The 16,551-nt window shown below is 39.9% G+C and overlaps 2 protein-coding genes across 7 annotated transcripts; one reads left to right on the top strand and one right to left on the bottom strand.

Moving 5' to 3' along the window:
• Window positions 1-655: 655 nt before the first annotated feature.
• asb15b (ankyrin repeat and SOCS box containing 15b) lies at window positions 656-11,814 on the bottom strand. Of its 6 annotated transcripts, none has more exons than XM_044185493.1 (14): window positions 8,978-9,223; window positions 8,553-8,661; window positions 8,234-8,286; window positions 7,922-8,053; window positions 7,603-7,767; window positions 4,386-4,492; window positions 4,113-4,251; window positions 3,822-3,993; window positions 3,217-3,377; window positions 2,684-2,828; window positions 2,424-2,579; window positions 2,118-2,220; window positions 1,772-1,925; window positions 656-1,671 (listed from the first exon to the last, which is right to left on the bottom strand). In XM_044185493.1, the coding sequence occupies exons 2-14, from the start codon at window positions 8,657-8,659 to the stop codon at window positions 1,502-1,504; spliced, it is 1,764 nt and encodes a 587-aa protein (XP_044041428.1). In that variant the 5' UTR covers window positions 8,660-8,661; window positions 8,978-9,223; the 3' UTR covers window positions 656-1,501. The 6 variants fall into 6 exon arrangements, 5 of the variants coding, with proteins under 5 accessions (XP_044041428.1, XP_044041427.1, XP_044041426.1 ...); XM_044185492.1 differs by lacking the exon at window positions 8,978-9,223 and adding an exon at window positions 11,793-11,814 and having other exon boundaries at window positions 658-1,671; window positions 7,603-7,770; XM_044185491.1 differs by lacking the exon at window positions 8,978-9,223 and adding an exon at window positions 11,366-11,482 and having other exon boundaries at window positions 658-1,671; window positions 7,603-7,770.
• On the top strand, window positions 9,541-16,458 carry LOC122870998. The gene is made up of 7 exons (XM_044185495.1): window positions 9,541-9,871; window positions 11,384-11,491; window positions 11,658-11,714; window positions 11,805-11,963; window positions 12,139-12,298; window positions 12,691-12,791; window positions 13,808-16,458. Exons 1-7 carry the CDS (start codon window positions 9,860-9,862, stop codon window positions 13,970-13,972), a joined length of 762 nt encoding a protein of 253 aa, XP_044041430.1. The 5' UTR covers window positions 9,541-9,859; the 3' UTR covers window positions 13,973-16,458.
• Window positions 16,459-16,551: the final 93 nt, after the last annotated feature.

The following is a 16,551-nucleotide window of genomic DNA, read 5'->3' as shown; positions in this document are numbered from 1 at the left end:
TCATCTTAGCAGTCCACCTAATTTAAAAGTGTGTTCCGACTTTTGTAAGACAAGGGCAGTACTGCACTTGAAATTTCCCAGAGGTTAGTGAGTTAGATAACATTAGCTTGCAGTTTACTGCATACAGCCTGTAGTAGCTCATTCGCTGCCAGTATCTAGCTTTCCAACAAATGCTGTTCTAATAAATTTACGACATGTGATCAGCAACTAACTATATAACTAAAATGCAATACGGTTTTCTTTCTCATTTTCCTGATCCATACTATTGTTATTATTATATACTGTTAGATATCTTGCAAGTTAGTGTGTCCGTGGTCATTTAGTTATGCTATAGCTGGTCACCGATTGGCATGTATTGCTATATCATATTCAGATATTAATGAATGAATGATTTATTTACGTTAACTGTTACATCCTCCGAACAGCGAGGGGCAATAATAATCTGTATGAGAGGGGCCTGAGGAGGGAGGTCTGAGGTGCTGCAGTTGGACCCTTCGACCCTTCTCCACAGAGCTGTTAGCATGACTGTATACTAAATACTTTCACCTTATTTGACCATTTAAATGTATAACAAAGTGTGGGATCAGAATGATGTCAGTAATGTAATGTGCAGTAATACAAACCAGGTTGCAGCATTTATTAATTTTGATAAGGACAAATAGCTGTTGCATCACAGGATTTGTGTTGTAAAGTAGCTTGACCTCACTAGTAAGTTGATCATTTGTTGCTGTTTTTATTTTTCTCTTTTTTTAATTCTCTCAAACTCACGCACATACATACATGCTCCCACATACAAACACATGAATAGCTCATCATTAACGTCATCACTCCAAATCTTTCAGTCTGGCGCAGAGAAAGATACATAATGAAAGAACAGGAATTATGCTGATGTCATTAAGGGCTTTTAAACAGCTCATAGCTCTGTTTGTCCTAATCTGCTGTTGAGTGACAAGTTGTGGTTACACTCAGCCAGGCCCAGCACAGAATGGTTTTATTAACACACAAATAGAACAAAAACACTAAAATATCATTGTTTATTACAAAATAACAAAATATTCTAACAAATCCATGTTATATTTAAGTAACAATACCATTATTTTTTTCATTTTCAAACCCCATATTGACCATACACATGTACAGCACAAAGTGAGAAAAATGTTGTCCACCCACACAGGTGTTTTCACTTAACCTGCCTGATTAGACCTCTTGTCAGTACTGTGCTGATGTCGTTTGGTGACCTCATACAATTCCCTGCCCAACTTCTCCTTAAGCCAGAGGTCTAATTAGCGAGAAGTGACAACACCTGTGTGGGTGTACAGGGCATTTAAGATTCATGAGACATCTATTTCATAAGCTATACATGCCTTTTTCAGTTGTATTAATGGTATTGTTTTACAAGTTTACACTGCAGAGAGATCATATATTCCCACTGGCTAATCTTTAAAGTGACTAGTGCCTTTTCATTAGTGTTTTAATCACACAGATATAAATCAACTGTGTTTCACATTGAGGAGAGGTCACCATACAGGTTGTACTCTCTGTAGGTCAGGTATTCCTTCAGTCTCGGAGGAAAAGGGACAGCAGCCATGGCTTCAGGGTCATTCAGCGTCCTGATACTCATGTGACCTCTGATTACCATTCGACACAAGTGCTGCAGAGACCGTGGCTTGCCTGGGGACGCACAAACAAACGTATAGCCTCTAGTTATCATCATGGATCTTTTTTTTTCTTTTTCTTTTTTAAATACCAAGTAACGGATTTGAAGTTTTACTCAGTATGTCAGAAATCTCCTCCCACTCGGGTCTCCTCTCCAGAATGCGTTTGAGGTTGGGACAGATGCTGACATGGCTGACGTAGTCCAGGAGCATCCTTACAACACTGCCAACCAGATGTGTCAGCCACGATACCGATACAAACTCACAGAACTGAAAGAGAAAAAACAGGGATATGATTTATCGTATATGTTGGATTATTGGCTCTTTGATTGGTTGATTGGTTGTATGATGAACTGATTGCTATCTTTGTGTGTGTGTAGTCAACCCCAACAAAGTTCCACTCTTTATTACTAAGGAGTGTACAGCAGATTTGTAAATATGTCTGCCTGAATTGGCTCCTACTGAGATGACGTTAGGTTGACTGTACATCCGGTAGGCTTGGTTATGGAGGTCAGTCCAGGTACTATCCATTTCTTCACTGTTACCATGGCAACACTGGAAACACCTACCAGGGACAGTGTTGCAGAGATAAAATGTTAAAATGTGCAATTTTATAAATGACCTCTTAATTATTTTTATTTGAATTTCAGTGCTTGCATACGTTTTACTCAAATTCCTAAACATGGAATGCCACTAGAGAAAAACTGAACTACTTCACTGAAATCAAATATGTTAGAACTCTTTTAATTTTACAGTTGCTAGACGTACTTGTAAGCTTGATATCCACTGTTGAGCAGCAGGCGCAGCATGACGCGATCCCTCAGGCTGTACTGCAGGGCTGTGGGGAACAGTGTGTTGCTGATCACTCTGAAGTAACAATTCACCTCCGCTCCATAGGACAGGAGCAGCTGCACCAGCTCATACCTGGAAATGGCCAAACAGAGACGTCAGAAGTTACTGCAACACAACCTCACCGCCACCACATAAGTTATAATGAGTGGGAATACACACATATGTGTGCTTCACACCTCTCAGTGCGTATAGCGACCAGGATGCACTGTAGTGGGTCCAGGTCAGTTCTCGCTCCAGCTGCCAGCAACATCTCGGCGCAGGTCACATCACCGTTGGAAACAGCAAAGTACAGAGGAGTCTTCCTGAGGTCCCTGTAGTTGTCTGCAACAAGATTTACATTTGATCAGGGGACGGGCTGCCTATGGCCAGTTTAAAAGAAGGCCAATGTTTTGAATGTTTAACTTATTATCTACAAAAAGCATTCAGAAAACATAACTTTTTAGAAAGCAGCTGGTTTCAATTTATTACACTACAGCAGAAAAATCAACTTACAGACATTTAAAACTTTCTTGATGTAGGTAAACCCTCACAGTGAACAATTAGTCATCTTTATTCTTTGGTCAAAGTTAGTAATGATGTTGCAAGCAGTGACTATTCTAAACTTGTCATCTGTGGTGCATTTAGGGACACTCTATTCACTTATAGGCCATCTTTATTTAAAGATTCATATGTTTTTGAGTAAGTTTGTGTGTGAGAGAGTTTAGCATACCAGAGATGTGTGTGTCTAGCAAGGCATTGACATCATATCCTTTGTTGATAAGCAGCTCCAGACACTCAACCTGTCCCCCGTCAGCTGCTGAGTGGATGGGGTCCTGGCCTGAGAGATGGATAGCTCTCTTTGTGGTGATGGGGATGAGAGTCCTCAGGGCTCTAGAGAGAGAGAGAGAAAGAGAGGGGGAGACAAACAGGAAGAGAGCGAGGGACAGAAACAGTGAAAAACAAATGCTAAAAGAAGAAAACAGGACATAGAGAAAAATGTTCATTAGATTGTGGTTTGAGCTACAGTGTTATTCAGTGACAGAACTGAAAAACAGGGATAAACAGAAGGCTCTTTGTGGAAATGATTGCAGTGAAAACACTGCAGAGCTGTGAGGTGCAGAGAGAGACAGTCTACAGTTTGATCAATTTAGCTGCAAAATAGTAGGAAAAGAATGTTAATTTGTCTCCAGTAATTTCTTTCTTTCTGGAACTGGATTATCTTTTAAAACTCCGATATTCTCAAACTTTTGGCATGAGAATTTTGCCATATCTAGTCCTCAAGATGACTGCATCGAGATCAGTGCACACAGCTTCAGGACACGGTGGTCAGCTCACAGTATGTGTCCCTCATATGCAGCTCTGTGGATGGGCAGCTGGCAGGCATAGCTGGCTACATTCGGGTTGGCTCCGTGCTGCAGGAGCAGCTCAATACTGTCCAGGTTTCCACATCCAGTTGCATCGTACAGGACTGTGTCTCCATTGGTAGCCTGGGCGTTCACGTCACCACCTAGTGGAGCACAGGGAGAGTACAACAAGGTCTGATGAGTGAGAACAATTGTTGTGTGGTATTACTCAACATACAAACATGACAAATGTGAAACATTACACAGTATTTTAGTGTTTTACCATGCCGTATGAGTATATCCAAAACTTCAGTGTTGCCGTATTCAGCTGCGATCCCCAGAGGAGTCACCCCATGACCATCTCTGGCAGTTACTTTGGCTCCATGTCGAAGCAGCAGCATCAGAATAGCTGGACAACCCACCTGGTGTAAGAGATAGAAGGCAGGGATATGAAGAAGGAAGGAAAGATGGTGACTATGGAAGGAGAAAATGTGAAATTTAGCCTGGATGTTGAGTTTTCTCATGCTCTAGTCAGCATCAATGCTGAGCTGTTCACCTTTGCAGCTTCATGGGTGGCCGTCCACTTAGTGAGGCACACCTGCTCCACAAAGGCCCCACCCATGATGAGGGATAAAACCAAGTCGTATGATCTCTGTCTCACTGCTACAAAATGTAGAAAATACAAGGTGACACGGTAAAAAGCCATACTAATGACGGATTTATAATTCATAAAGGAGATATTATTAAAAACAGTATTAGGCCAGTTATGCCAGCCATGCTAGTGGCTCTGTGAGGCTGCATTTAGGAATAGTGGTGCTTTGAGCTAAATGCTAAGGTCAGCATGCTAACATGGTATAGGGAATGTGAAGCTACGTCACGCTGTGTTGCATGCCGCCTATTCATTCCAATGAGAAATGCTTGTTGCCGCATACGGCAAAGAAGTTTTCTGGCTTCCAGGTCCACTGAATATGCACAGTAGTGTTTCTTCCACTGGCCCCGCCTGTGTGACTTTACATTGTGATGACGTCACGGATTTTTAAATCGCTTTTCTTGTTTGCAGTTTGAGGTGTCCTGTCAACAGTTTTACAGACGTCTCTCTTATAAAGGTGGCCTATGGGGAAAATGCTTTTTGGGCCGCAGGGGAATTTTTCATTGCAATACCGCGAGTGGCCACTGGAAGAAAATGGCTGCCAGGCTGAGCATCAGCGGCGTATCCAGTTCTTATTATACATCCATGAGCGCAAGCCCCCAGAAAGTGCGCTGGGCTTTGAAGCCAATTTGACATAGTAGCCAAACAATGGAATTACAACTTCCAGGTCCATCATGTGATGCACAGGGGCCCAAAAATAATTTTTCCTATAGACATTGTGAAAGAAGCAGCTGTAAAACGGTGGATACATTTTTTTGAACGTCACAACCCCCACAAAATGACTTGTTTCACTATCAGAATTTGATCAATTTGGTCCGATAACATTTGGAAAGTCAAGAGGAGCCGCACAATTAAATCATTTTATCCCCATTCAAGTTAGTGGAGGGCTAAATCGGAAGTTGGCCGGCGGAGTCTCTAGTGCGCTTGCCCTATGGGCCTCACGATGCAGAAGATCCGGGTAATTTTATACCGGGAAGTCGACCTTTTTTGGCTTCATGTGCCACTGAGCAGCTTTCATAGAAATTAACGGGGCCCCACCCTCAACACTGTATCCAGTTCTCTTTATACATCCATGATACGGCGCCACCGCTCAGCCTTGCAGACATTTTTTTTCCAGTGGCCACTCGTGGTATTGCAACGAAAAATCCCCCTGCGGCCCAAAAAACATTTTCCCCATAGGCCACCATTATAAAAGAGACGTCTGTAAAACTGTTGACAGGACACCGCAAACTGCAAACAAGGTCAATTATGACTCTTTCTATTATGAATTTTTGATCTATGGAGGTTTTATTGCTGCAAAACTTTCCTCGAGCCGAGAAAAGCTATTTAAAAATCTCTGACGTCATCACAATGTAAATCAGAATCAGAAATACTTTATTAATCCCCGAGGGGAAACTCTTTTGTTACAGCTGCTCACTATCACATCAGTGCACACAGGGATAGAAGTACTAAGCAAATCAAAATATAATACACTATAATACAGGTCAGATATATTAAGTACAAAGTGGATATATGTATAAAATTAAAACAAGTGTAAAGTACAAAGTGGGTTTACCGGTTGATGATAAGTATGTACGGTATAATAATATTATGTTAATATAAGTAATATGTAATAGTGCATGTACTGTCAAGTTAAGTGTGGCTTATTAAGATGAGTATGAGATGGTGGTTATTACACAGCAGTAATAGAAGTATGAATAAATATCAATAAATAGGGAATTTTAAACAGTTTTAAACAAATTTTAAAAAAGTCTATGGGCTGAGCGGGAACTCGCGGGCGGGGCCAGAGTGAGAAACACTACTGCACATATTTAGTGGGCCACATACCCCAGAAGTAAACCCGAATACTAGAAGGGCACACAAACGGATAACCTGCAGCTATGACAAACATTGTAAAGCATAAACATGGCAATAATTGTCTGACAAGTAAAAGTGAAAAGATCAAAGTTACTCGGAAACATGGACACAGTACAGTCTTCACAGTAGCTGCAGATACTTTGGTTACTGAGCAGTTTTTAAACTTCATAAGCAAGTTACTTTATAAGATCAGTCATTCCTTCAGTTATGTTGACATGGTAACTCACTCAAGTCTATTCAAGGCAAGTTACTGCCTCATTGTGGTCTCACATTTCTGACAAAACTGTGTGTGTGTGTGTGTAAGGATAACACACAGGGACAGTGGCTATACTTATTATACTATTGATTACTGGGTTTATTAGTTGTCTTTTTTTACCAGAAATAATAAATAATTGCTTGACTAATGTTTCACATTGTCTGTTGTTTCATATCGTACTACTCCACCCTCACATCCTGGTAATTACTTTAAGTGTTTACATTGCATAATGTGCAACATGCACATGCTAACACATTACCACTGTAACTTATCTCCTCACAACGAACACTTTCTACTTCACTGACCTCTGTAGGTCACTTCTCACAAATTAACCTGTAAAGACAAACGTAAAACAGAGAGTATGTTTAGAGAGTTTAGGCATAAATAACTAACGTTAACGTGACAGAGCGATATACAGTAAATAACGTTAGCAGTATTTACCTGAGAACGGAGGCGGGTCGGTCAAGCGGGATCCTCACAACATGGCGGCGTAAACAAAATTTACCCAAAATTTAAGACAGCGTGACGTCAACTTCACATTCACTACAATGTTTACCATGATGACCGCTTCACCGTCTAAGAAAACGGCTTATGCCAGGATGATAGCAACCGTGGTTACGCATTCAAAGTATTTATAGTGAATAATAAATAATATCCCATACCTATGCACGCGACATGGAGTTTTATATGATGTAATCGCGTTCTACTAATACATTAAACATGCCCAAAATAATAAAGTTTATAATAATAAAGTATTATTTGGTTAGTTGTCTCTAAATTTCTGTTATGGATTAGACTGGCTATGGTGGCTAGGCTAACAATAGCTATGTTACCTAAGGCTTGATGTATTTACATTAACATATAAAAAAGTAATTTGTAACAGTACGTTTTTGTAAAGTGGCAATCTATTAATAACCCTGTTTCGGAATGTGCTGTTAATAGGGATGAGTGTGTAGGCTCAGTGACTGACAGCATGAGTTGTCTACTGTGTTGAGTTTGTGTGCGTGCTACCGATCAGCAGAGGAGACTCGTTCCTGCTGTTGGTGTTGTGTGGTGAAGCTCCGTGTTGCAGCAGCATCCTGACGTTATCCAGCAGGCCGGCCTCTGCTGCCAGAGTAAGAGATGTGTCCCCATCCTCTGTCTGCTCCTCCAGGGTCAGGTCTGTGGACGCCAACACTGCTACAAAACACCAATAAGAGTATGTTAAAGTTGGAAATACACTCACTCTCTCTAGTTATTCTAACTTACATCTACGTAAATGCTTTCATCAAATTGCAGATGCTCTTTTTCGTTTAGATTTTGCACCCAGCCTGTTGCACTGAGCTCTCACCCTGCAGCACTGCATGCAGGATGTCTGGCTGTGGCTGCACAGCTGCTGCGTGCAGAGGCAGCCGGCCCCTGCTGTCTCTCTCTCTGAAGGCAGACACGCAACCTGACAGCTCCTGCAGCGCATACACATTACCTGTGGAGACACAACCAAGACCCATGCGGGACACACTTGTTGTAATATTCATGGACACCACAAAAAACAAGCATTTGTATTTATTTGTAGGCGTATACAACTTTGCTTAATGTTGCCCATTACTGTTAACTTTAGAATGGAATTACTCTAACACCACACAGAGTTAAATAGGAACCTTACCTTTGTGAATGGCTGCCATTATCTTCATAAAGCTTTCACTGTTTGCTTCCTTCCTAATGAACCAAAGGAGAAAAGTGGGTCAAATTAAAGATTTTACTCTAGAAACACTATGATAGAGCTTCATGACCCTTAAATGATTTATTTCATGATTTCTTGTGAATTTGGAATCTACACATCTTTTGTGAAATTAGTTTACTACCCCATCAATAAATTAGTATTAATAATAAAGATTAAAGAAGTACTTTTGATAGGTAGCCCCACCCAAAATCCTTTGAGTGAAAGCATTTTGGACATGAAGACAATTTGGACTCTCTCATACCTGTTTGTTTGTACTGAACATGGCAACTTGTAGGCATCTTGAATGCTTTCTCGAATGGCAAACTCAATAAGTTCCTCATTTATGCCTTCCTGCTCAAAGTCGTCCATTTCTGTATCAAGGGACACAACAACAAGCATGAGTTTAAATGTGTTTCCCTGTAAACACCAAGCTTCTTTCACCTGAATAATTTATTGTCATAAAAAAGCACAAAATTAAGTTACATGTGCTGCTAACTTATAACATGTTATCTGTCTGTTCTTTGTCCACGGCATGCAAGTTGTTTATCAGTAAAGGGCTGCTGGCACAGTATCGCCCCTGTTCATGCTCGAAATGGTGTCCCATGTGAGTACATTAGTATAGTCATATCGGAGATGACACCACAAAATGAAGTTGCATTTTATGTTAGTCATATCAATCTGTCTCACCTGTTGATCTGAATCTTGCAGCCTGTGTGTTTTTGTTTTGCCGGGTGCTAAGCTGTCTGGGTTATATTTAGATGTGACCTGCTTCAGAGCACCTGACCTCAGAGTGTGTCACATTTTCACGTCCAACGGCAGTGAACAAAGTACTCCTTCCCGAGAGGCGAGAGCACATTTTCCCTTCACTGGCTCCCTGTTTAAGATTTTATTGTTAGCCTACAAATCATATAATGGGCTATAGCTCCAACCTATCTCTATGACCTTTTACACCAAGGTCACTCAGGTCAGCTGACCAGTTGCTCCTTGTCCCAAGATTAAGGCTGAAGCACAGAAGAAATCGTGCCTTTGCAGTTGTAGCCCCCAAACTCTGGAATGAGTTACCTCTACATGTTAGGCTGTCCCCTACACTGCCTGTTTTTAAATCCCGTCTTAAAACACATCTTTATTCTCAGGCTTTATTGTCACTCACTATGAGAGTTGCCTTTCTATATTATTGTCCTTTTGTATTTTAAACTGATCTTTGTGTTTTTTTACTGTGTTGTTTTTATGGTTTGATTGTACAGCACTTTGGTCAACTGTTGTTTTGAAATGAGCTTTATACTTTCTCCTGACATACAAATGAATACGTGGGAGTTTATGGAAAAGTCAGACGGCGTCAGTGTGTAACACAGTGACTCAGCCTGTAGGCGGCCTCTCCACCATGTCAAAAGACTTCACCAATCTGTCTGCAGTGAGAGCAGACTGCCAGCCCATCCTCAAGTTTCACTGCACGCTTGGACATCTCACACACACACACACATATGCATACACACTATGAGCTCCGTCTTTGAACTGAAAACACTGAATTTCATGCACTGGATTTGAGCAACCGGCGGATTCTTGCTCCATATGAGGAAGAAAGTAAGTAGTAGAATTAAAAACATTTTTCTGTTGTGTAGTGTATAGACTAATGTATGGATGCAGCTATATCCCATAGCTTAATTCTCACTTGTGTTGTGCTTGTTAAATATCAGAATATTTGTATTTAGAGTAAGAATTTAAAAATGTGTGTACATTCTTTGTGCCTTGTCAGCTTTATTCTTGCAATCAGAACCACTGTACTTTTGGGTGTTAAATGAAATGTAGATATTTGATTTCCAGAAACAGTTATTTTTCAGTAGTGAAAAAAATACACAAATCGTTAACTAAAAGTATAAATATTACAATTAAATAATATTTCTGTAGTATTTAAACATGGAGTTCAGTATCAAAAATAAAACTACTCATAATCAACAATACTTCCTTTAACATTTACATTATTGTTGCATTAAGTTAGAGGTATTTTACTGTGTTAAGAGGTCTGTAACTGTTCCATATACTGCTGGTGTTACACCCTTTTAAAGGGGGGGGGTAATGTGAAATGACACATGGACACAGTTTGTTTTCACTCAATATATTGAATAAGGAAGATTAGCACGTGTTCTCTCAGACATCCATCTGCACATCTACTTTATTCTGCTGCTAGATAATATACAAGAATGAAAATCACACACTGGCAACTCTGAATTCATCATATTTGAGCTCATTGTGTGTTTTGCATTTCATATCTTATCTCCTCAAATTAACAGAGTCATTACAGCTGACACATGAATGTTCTTAATTACTTTGCACTTCAGTGCATTTGGTCCTTTACTGTGGTGCTGAAGTGGTTCTTTTTATTATGATAAAAGGGGTCAAATGCATCTGCTGTCCAAAGAGTTTGTATTTTGGATTTGGGCTGCAACTAACAATTATTTTCAATGTCGATTAATTTGCTGATTATTTTTCTCTGACCGTCCATGTTATAAAATAGGGGACAAATGCCATTCACAATTTCCCAGTGGTCCAGGGTGATGTCTTCAGTTTGCTTGTTTTGTCTCCTAACAGTCCAAAACCTAGATATATCCAATTTACTGTCATATATGACAAAGAATTTTGAGAAGCAGAAATTTACAAAACCTGATATCCAGCATTTGGAAAATGTGACATCAAACCAATGTGAAGACTAACTGCGAACTAATGTGAAGAAATTGTAGTGTTTTTGAAAGAAAGTCACCTTGGTAACAAAGTAAAGAAATATATCATGCTCTTTATATAACATTTCAGTTCTGCATGCTCATAGATTATCAGAAGATTAACCAGATAGCAAGCCTTAAATAAGGTTGGAATATTCATCTGATTTATCTGCTTTAACATTTAGAAAATATTTTTTGTTTAGCAGCATGCATGTATAGGGAGGGCACCACCCCTGCCTGGTATCAGAAAATGGGGGTGGGGAAAGTGGCACTGCTGCTATAACATTGTTAAACTATAATACATACAGTATATTATAACTGATGTGATGTAAATACACTGTATGTTGTTTATATGTTTTACCTTTTTTCTTTCTTTCAGATCTTGAAAGCACCTTGTCTCTTCTTGAGTCTGTTCACAAGTTTGAATCTCTGCTCCGGGAAATTTGGGACACCAATAACTGATGATGTGAGCACGCTGTCAATATTGGTGAGATTACTGAGTTGCAACAGACTTGATACACATCACATTCATGTTTTTTGTCACACAATCACCTGGCATGTGTATATGCTCGGAATGTTATGTATGGTAAATCGATCTTGTATCACTGATATTATGTTGCACAAATCATTCTCTATCATTATTTCCTTTGTAGAAGCAGAATATCCCCTCTGATTATGAGATTCCTGTTAGTTACATTCCCAAAGAAGTGGTATGTATGAAGAAGTGAAAACAGAAATAATGTCAATACACATTAATATTGAACAAAGGATGTTACTATCTTTTGTACCTGCATCTCCAGGCTGGCACGTGCTGGGTGGTGTTAAATATCTATCCTTTGGAGCAAAGTCTTCGGAAGCTGGCCAACATGTTTGGTGCCATCTCCTCCAACAAAGAACACATAATTGTCTTCATTGCCATGCTGAAGAGTTTACGCTTCACCTTTGACCATGAGGAACTGGTAAGAAATCAGCAACTAAAAACACAAATCTGAAAACATGGAATGTGCAAAATAAGCCCTGCAGTTCACTTTTAGGGACGAGTACGTAATATTTTGGACATTTAGGGGCTGTTTAGCACATTTAATTGCGTAATTGAGTTATTTCAGGATTGCTTGTTGTCGTCTGATCCCCCAGGAAACAGCAATGCAAGTCTTCCAGTGTCACTATCGAGAAGGCAGCTTAATGTCTGGTCTTTACTTTGACTACATCAAAGACGTCTTGAATACTGCCTCTCAAGGAACATCCGGCTGCTCATGCAAGCCGCCACCATGCCTTAATCCACAACAAATACCAGGTACGCCATGCCTCAAAAACTAAAGCAGCTCAGTAGCCTATTCGTGGGCCGATATTGATTTGGGAGTCAAGAACACACAGCTGGGAACAGGAATCAGAAACGTAACTTTGAACACAAAGCCAATACAGGTGATTAAAGGAATTATATGATCAAAAGCTGCATTAAAAGCAAGTCTCATGCCTGCTAAGTAAGTTTTTATGCCACTCAACATTTCAAAAGGGAACCAGAGTGAGTATTTTTGAGTGAAAAAACAGATCCAAACTGGAATCACTGTACACCAGAATCCTCTCTACTAGTGCAATAAAACGTTAAGAGGATTGGCCTGCCCCCTATCAAACTTTTAAGGTGTAACTGTAGTCAGCAAAATTTCCAATAATATTTCCTTCTTCCAGGAGGTCAGGAGGAGGGTCGTGAATACAGCTGGTCGAAGAGAATGCCCTTGCTGCTGGTTCTCATCCCTTTCACAGCTTGTGTTGTTATCCTAGCATGGCTGGTAAGTAAGTGAACCAACTCAATGTGGATTACCTACTTCTGGTGAAACATGAAAATTGCTTTTCAAATAATTTGTATGACGATACACATACAGGAAATACAGAGACATGCAGAGAGTCGTTTTTTGTAACATTGAACAGGATGAATGGTCATAACTTTGGTGTTTCTTTGGTTTTATGAACAAATACCTGCAAAAGTAATGACATTCCCATCAGCCTCAGCTGTACTTTGTGTTTAGTGCTAATTAGAAAATCTTTGCATGCTAACACACCTGCTAAACATCAGCATGTTAGCATTGTCAAGAGGGAGCGTGTTAGCATGTTGACGTTAGCATTTAGCTCAAAGCACCACCGCCTCACGGAGCTGTTAGCATGGCTGCAGACTCTTAGTCTTGTTAAAAGACTATTTTGGCTATTTCTCCGCCTCATAAAAGTAACTTTTTTACTCCTTTACTGCGTGTATTGGAACACAGTTACCACACTATTTAGGCAGATAATTGAATGTTTGCATAAAATGTCAAACTCAAAAGGCATGAATAGTTTATATACCACAATGAGCGCTTATTGCAATTTCTAAGACTCGCCATTTTCAGCATGGTCTCCGTGTCAATGAGAATGAAAAATTCAGCTGAACGCCATTTCACAGTCATTCAGAGAGGAGGATATCTTGGGTATATATTATAGACTGTATATACCCCAAATTATAGTGGTTCTCTTACTTTTTGTAATTCCCATCAACACTGACTCTTGTTCCTTTTGGTCTCTGTGGCTTCAGTCTAATAAAGCCCACATGATAATGTGCCTTCATTTTCCTGAGCACTTCCAGGAAGTCAATTCTTGTAACGTTAACAACTGCTCATCAAATATTCAGAAGTACTTTGAGGCTCTGTTATTACCTAATATCATGATATCCGCTTTGGAAATGTATTATCTGTCATTTGTTCATCATAGAAAACAGGATAGAAGAACACTGTTGAGGCTGTGAGTGTGATTTTCTATCTTTCTTTTTCATTTTTAGGTCAAGTCTGGAAGGCGTTTGCCAGTGTACAACGCTGAAAATAGCCAAATTGCACCTTCTGACATGATCCCAACTGTGTCTATCTCCATCCCACTTCAAACACTCACCCACGCTGCAGACACTCAGCCGGTGGGGGAGGCGATCCCTGAACATGAGAGTGGATGAAGCATGATTAATAGAAAAGGGAAATCTGGACAGCAGTATAACAACTCGCTCTCCAGGTCGTTCTGAGATTGACAGGAGCCTGCTGGATAAACGAGTGTGGTCTGACACGCTTCCTCTGCTTTCACTCATTTGAGTGCATGGACCTGAGCTACGAGAGAAAACTCACCTGCTGCGAAGGCAGGCGAATCACAAAATTCCCCAGGCACTTCACCATCCAAAGAGGTTGTTTGGGACCAGAAGAAGAACTCTCTACACAATTTATGGTTATCTGCCATTCTGGTGAAGTACATTAATTGTCTCGTCTCTGCCAGTGTTAAACAGCATTTGGCTCGACTTCTCTGTGCAGACCAAGTTGAGTTTTTTTTCATTCCTGCCACTCTGAACTGTTGCCGTTCAGGGTGTTGCCGTGCTCCAGTTTTGAGCTGCAATCAAAAGTATCACTGGAGTCTCAAATCAAAATGATATCACACTGTTTGGAGGACGTCAATTCATTCTGAGATGGGACCCCTGTTATCCGTTTGTTGATGATGTTGTTGACTATCCTTTCACTGCAGTAGAGTCAACACACTGAATCCCAACCTGCTTCTGTATGCTCACTTCTCCTGAAATGCATTAGGGGTATATGCAGAGAAGTGCATTCCTATCAATACTGCCTTTTAGTAAAACAACTGAAATGCATCAGAAATAAAAGGGTGATTCAAGAAGCTACATTTGATCTACTGCAGCTTGTCTTATAATTGTTGTTGACATTATTCTGATCTGTGATCTGTCACAAATTGCCAACCTGCTAGTCGCACACAACGCGCCGAGCAGTTCAACAAGCGTCCTGCTTTGTGTATCAAAGATCTGACCAGATGGCAGATAGCCATCGCCAGAGGCACTTTGAATCCCGACATTGTATTGCAAAGCTGTTGCCCAGTGATCTATAGCTGCTGCTCGGCCAACAGTGAGTGTGTTAGAGTTTTTAATGCCTTATTCACTGAGTCAATCATGTACAGTCATGAGAACATGACTCCCCGAGTGTGAGCACTCTTGTACTGTATGTGTCAGAGAGAGGGAGCGAGAGACAGGACAGACAGGACGAGGGAAAGTGAGGGACATAGGAATAGATAGATGGATGGACGGATGAGCTCAGTGAGAAACATAAGGAGGGTTTGTTCTCGTCACAAAAGAACTGGCCGTAGGCTGGAGGAAATGCCAGTTACAAACACGACTGATGTCGGCAGATCCCTATGAATCAACATGCTAAGAATCTTTCCAGACCGCAGGCTATGTAGCCTCATCTACAGAGGATTGTTAGTATTTCAATAACAGTTTTCTGTATTCTGATTTACTTCCAAAACACATCAATGAAATATGGAAAGATATACCTTTATTAAAAAATGTTTTCATGTTGTAGACAAGTTCTGAAACTTATGTTTTATGTCTTTCTGGTGACCAATTTGTATAAATGTCTTTTTTGATTTTGTGAAAATGTGTTTGTATTGTATGAGATATTTAAGTTATTTTGTTACACTTACCACATACAAAATGTAATGAACTGTTGTTGACTTCTACTGTTGTAATGTTGTAAATGAAAAATAGACCAATTTAAGTCATGAATGTACGGGGGGGGTAGACAAAATACTGTGAACATTCTGGGAAAACACATTATAACTTTGAAGTAACTAAATCATCATTGCAAAGTGCACTGCAGCTGTGGGTCATGTAGTTGGATGCCAATAGCTGTCTTTGTCATCCCCCTATATGCATGTATGTTGTATATCTGTTTCGTAGTTTCAACTTCTGATCACTGTTTCTCTTTGTTGTTATGATTTCCGAGGCTCTTCTGCCATATATTGTTTGACTTGAACCTCTTGCAGTTTGGCCTTTTGTCTTTTATCTGTCCCATGTTGTTTTGATGATTCACATATATAAGTGCTAATTGTATGATGTCTTTTATGCCTGGCTAATTGGCATTCAAATGAATACCATATGACCCACATATGTAGCAGTTTATTACGATGATTTGGTCAGTCCTTTTTTATGGAATGTTGACATTATTTTGTCCACCCCCTGCAAATGGCCCATGAGTATATATATTAGTGCACTGTATTATTGTTGTCAGTAAAACAGTGACACACGAAGTCTGAATGTTTCATTGATACCCTTTTAGTTAAAAGAATAGAATAACAGTACACAATTCAACTTCAAAAGACGCAAAGTTCACTTAACATGAACAAGAGGGTTGATAAAAGGCCTCCATTCTTGGTTTTTGAAGTGAAATACTCAGAAGGATCTCAAAACAGAGATCATACATTCATGTAGAACTTTGTCAGGCCATTTACTCAGGCCTCCCTGACCTTCATTTCAAAGAGACACAAATTCACTGACAGGGGTTTTGATGTATTTCATTGCCATGGTTATTGACTGCACAAATAATACCATTAATGTTTGATTAAATTTGTAATAATAAATTTGTGGCTGTAATGCAGCACTGAGCTGGATCTTGTTATACTGTAACTCCTTTGTTTTCATTGGACATCTATACTTTGTATACTTTCACACTTTATAGTAAAACTAAATTTAGACACGTAGAA

Source organism: Siniperca chuatsi, linkage group LG23, assembly GCF_020085105.1.
Source record: "Siniperca chuatsi isolate FFG_IHB_CAS linkage group LG23, ASM2008510v1, whole genome shotgun sequence".
NCBI lineage: Eukaryota > Metazoa > Chordata > Actinopteri > Centrarchiformes > Sinipercidae > Siniperca > Siniperca chuatsi.
The sequence above is the reverse complement of the archived record's forward strand: the minus strand, read 5'-3'. Positions and strand labels throughout refer to the sequence as shown.

Coding starts and splice junctions, on each gene's coding strand:
- LOC122870998 (XM_044185495.1), top strand. Junction 11,492..11,657: donor TGAGCACGCTGTCAATATTG/GTGAGATTACTG, acceptor TTTCCTTTGTAG/AAGCAGAATATCCCCTCTGA. Junction 12,299..12,690: donor TAATCCACAACAAATACCAG/GTACGCCATGCC, acceptor TCCTTCTTCCAG/GAGGTCAGGAGGAGGGTCGT.
- asb15b (XM_044185492.1), bottom strand. CDS start 8,659: ATGGACGACTTTGAGCAGGAAGGCATAAATGAGGAACTTATTGAGTTT. Junction 8,287..8,552: donor TGTTCAGTACAAACAAACAG/GTATGAGAGAGT, acceptor TTGGTTCATTAG/GAAGGAAGCAAACAGTGAAA. Junction 1,926..2,117: donor GTCAACCTAACGTCATCTCA/GTAGGAGCCAAT, acceptor TTTCTCTTTCAG/TTCTGTGAGTTTGTATCGGT.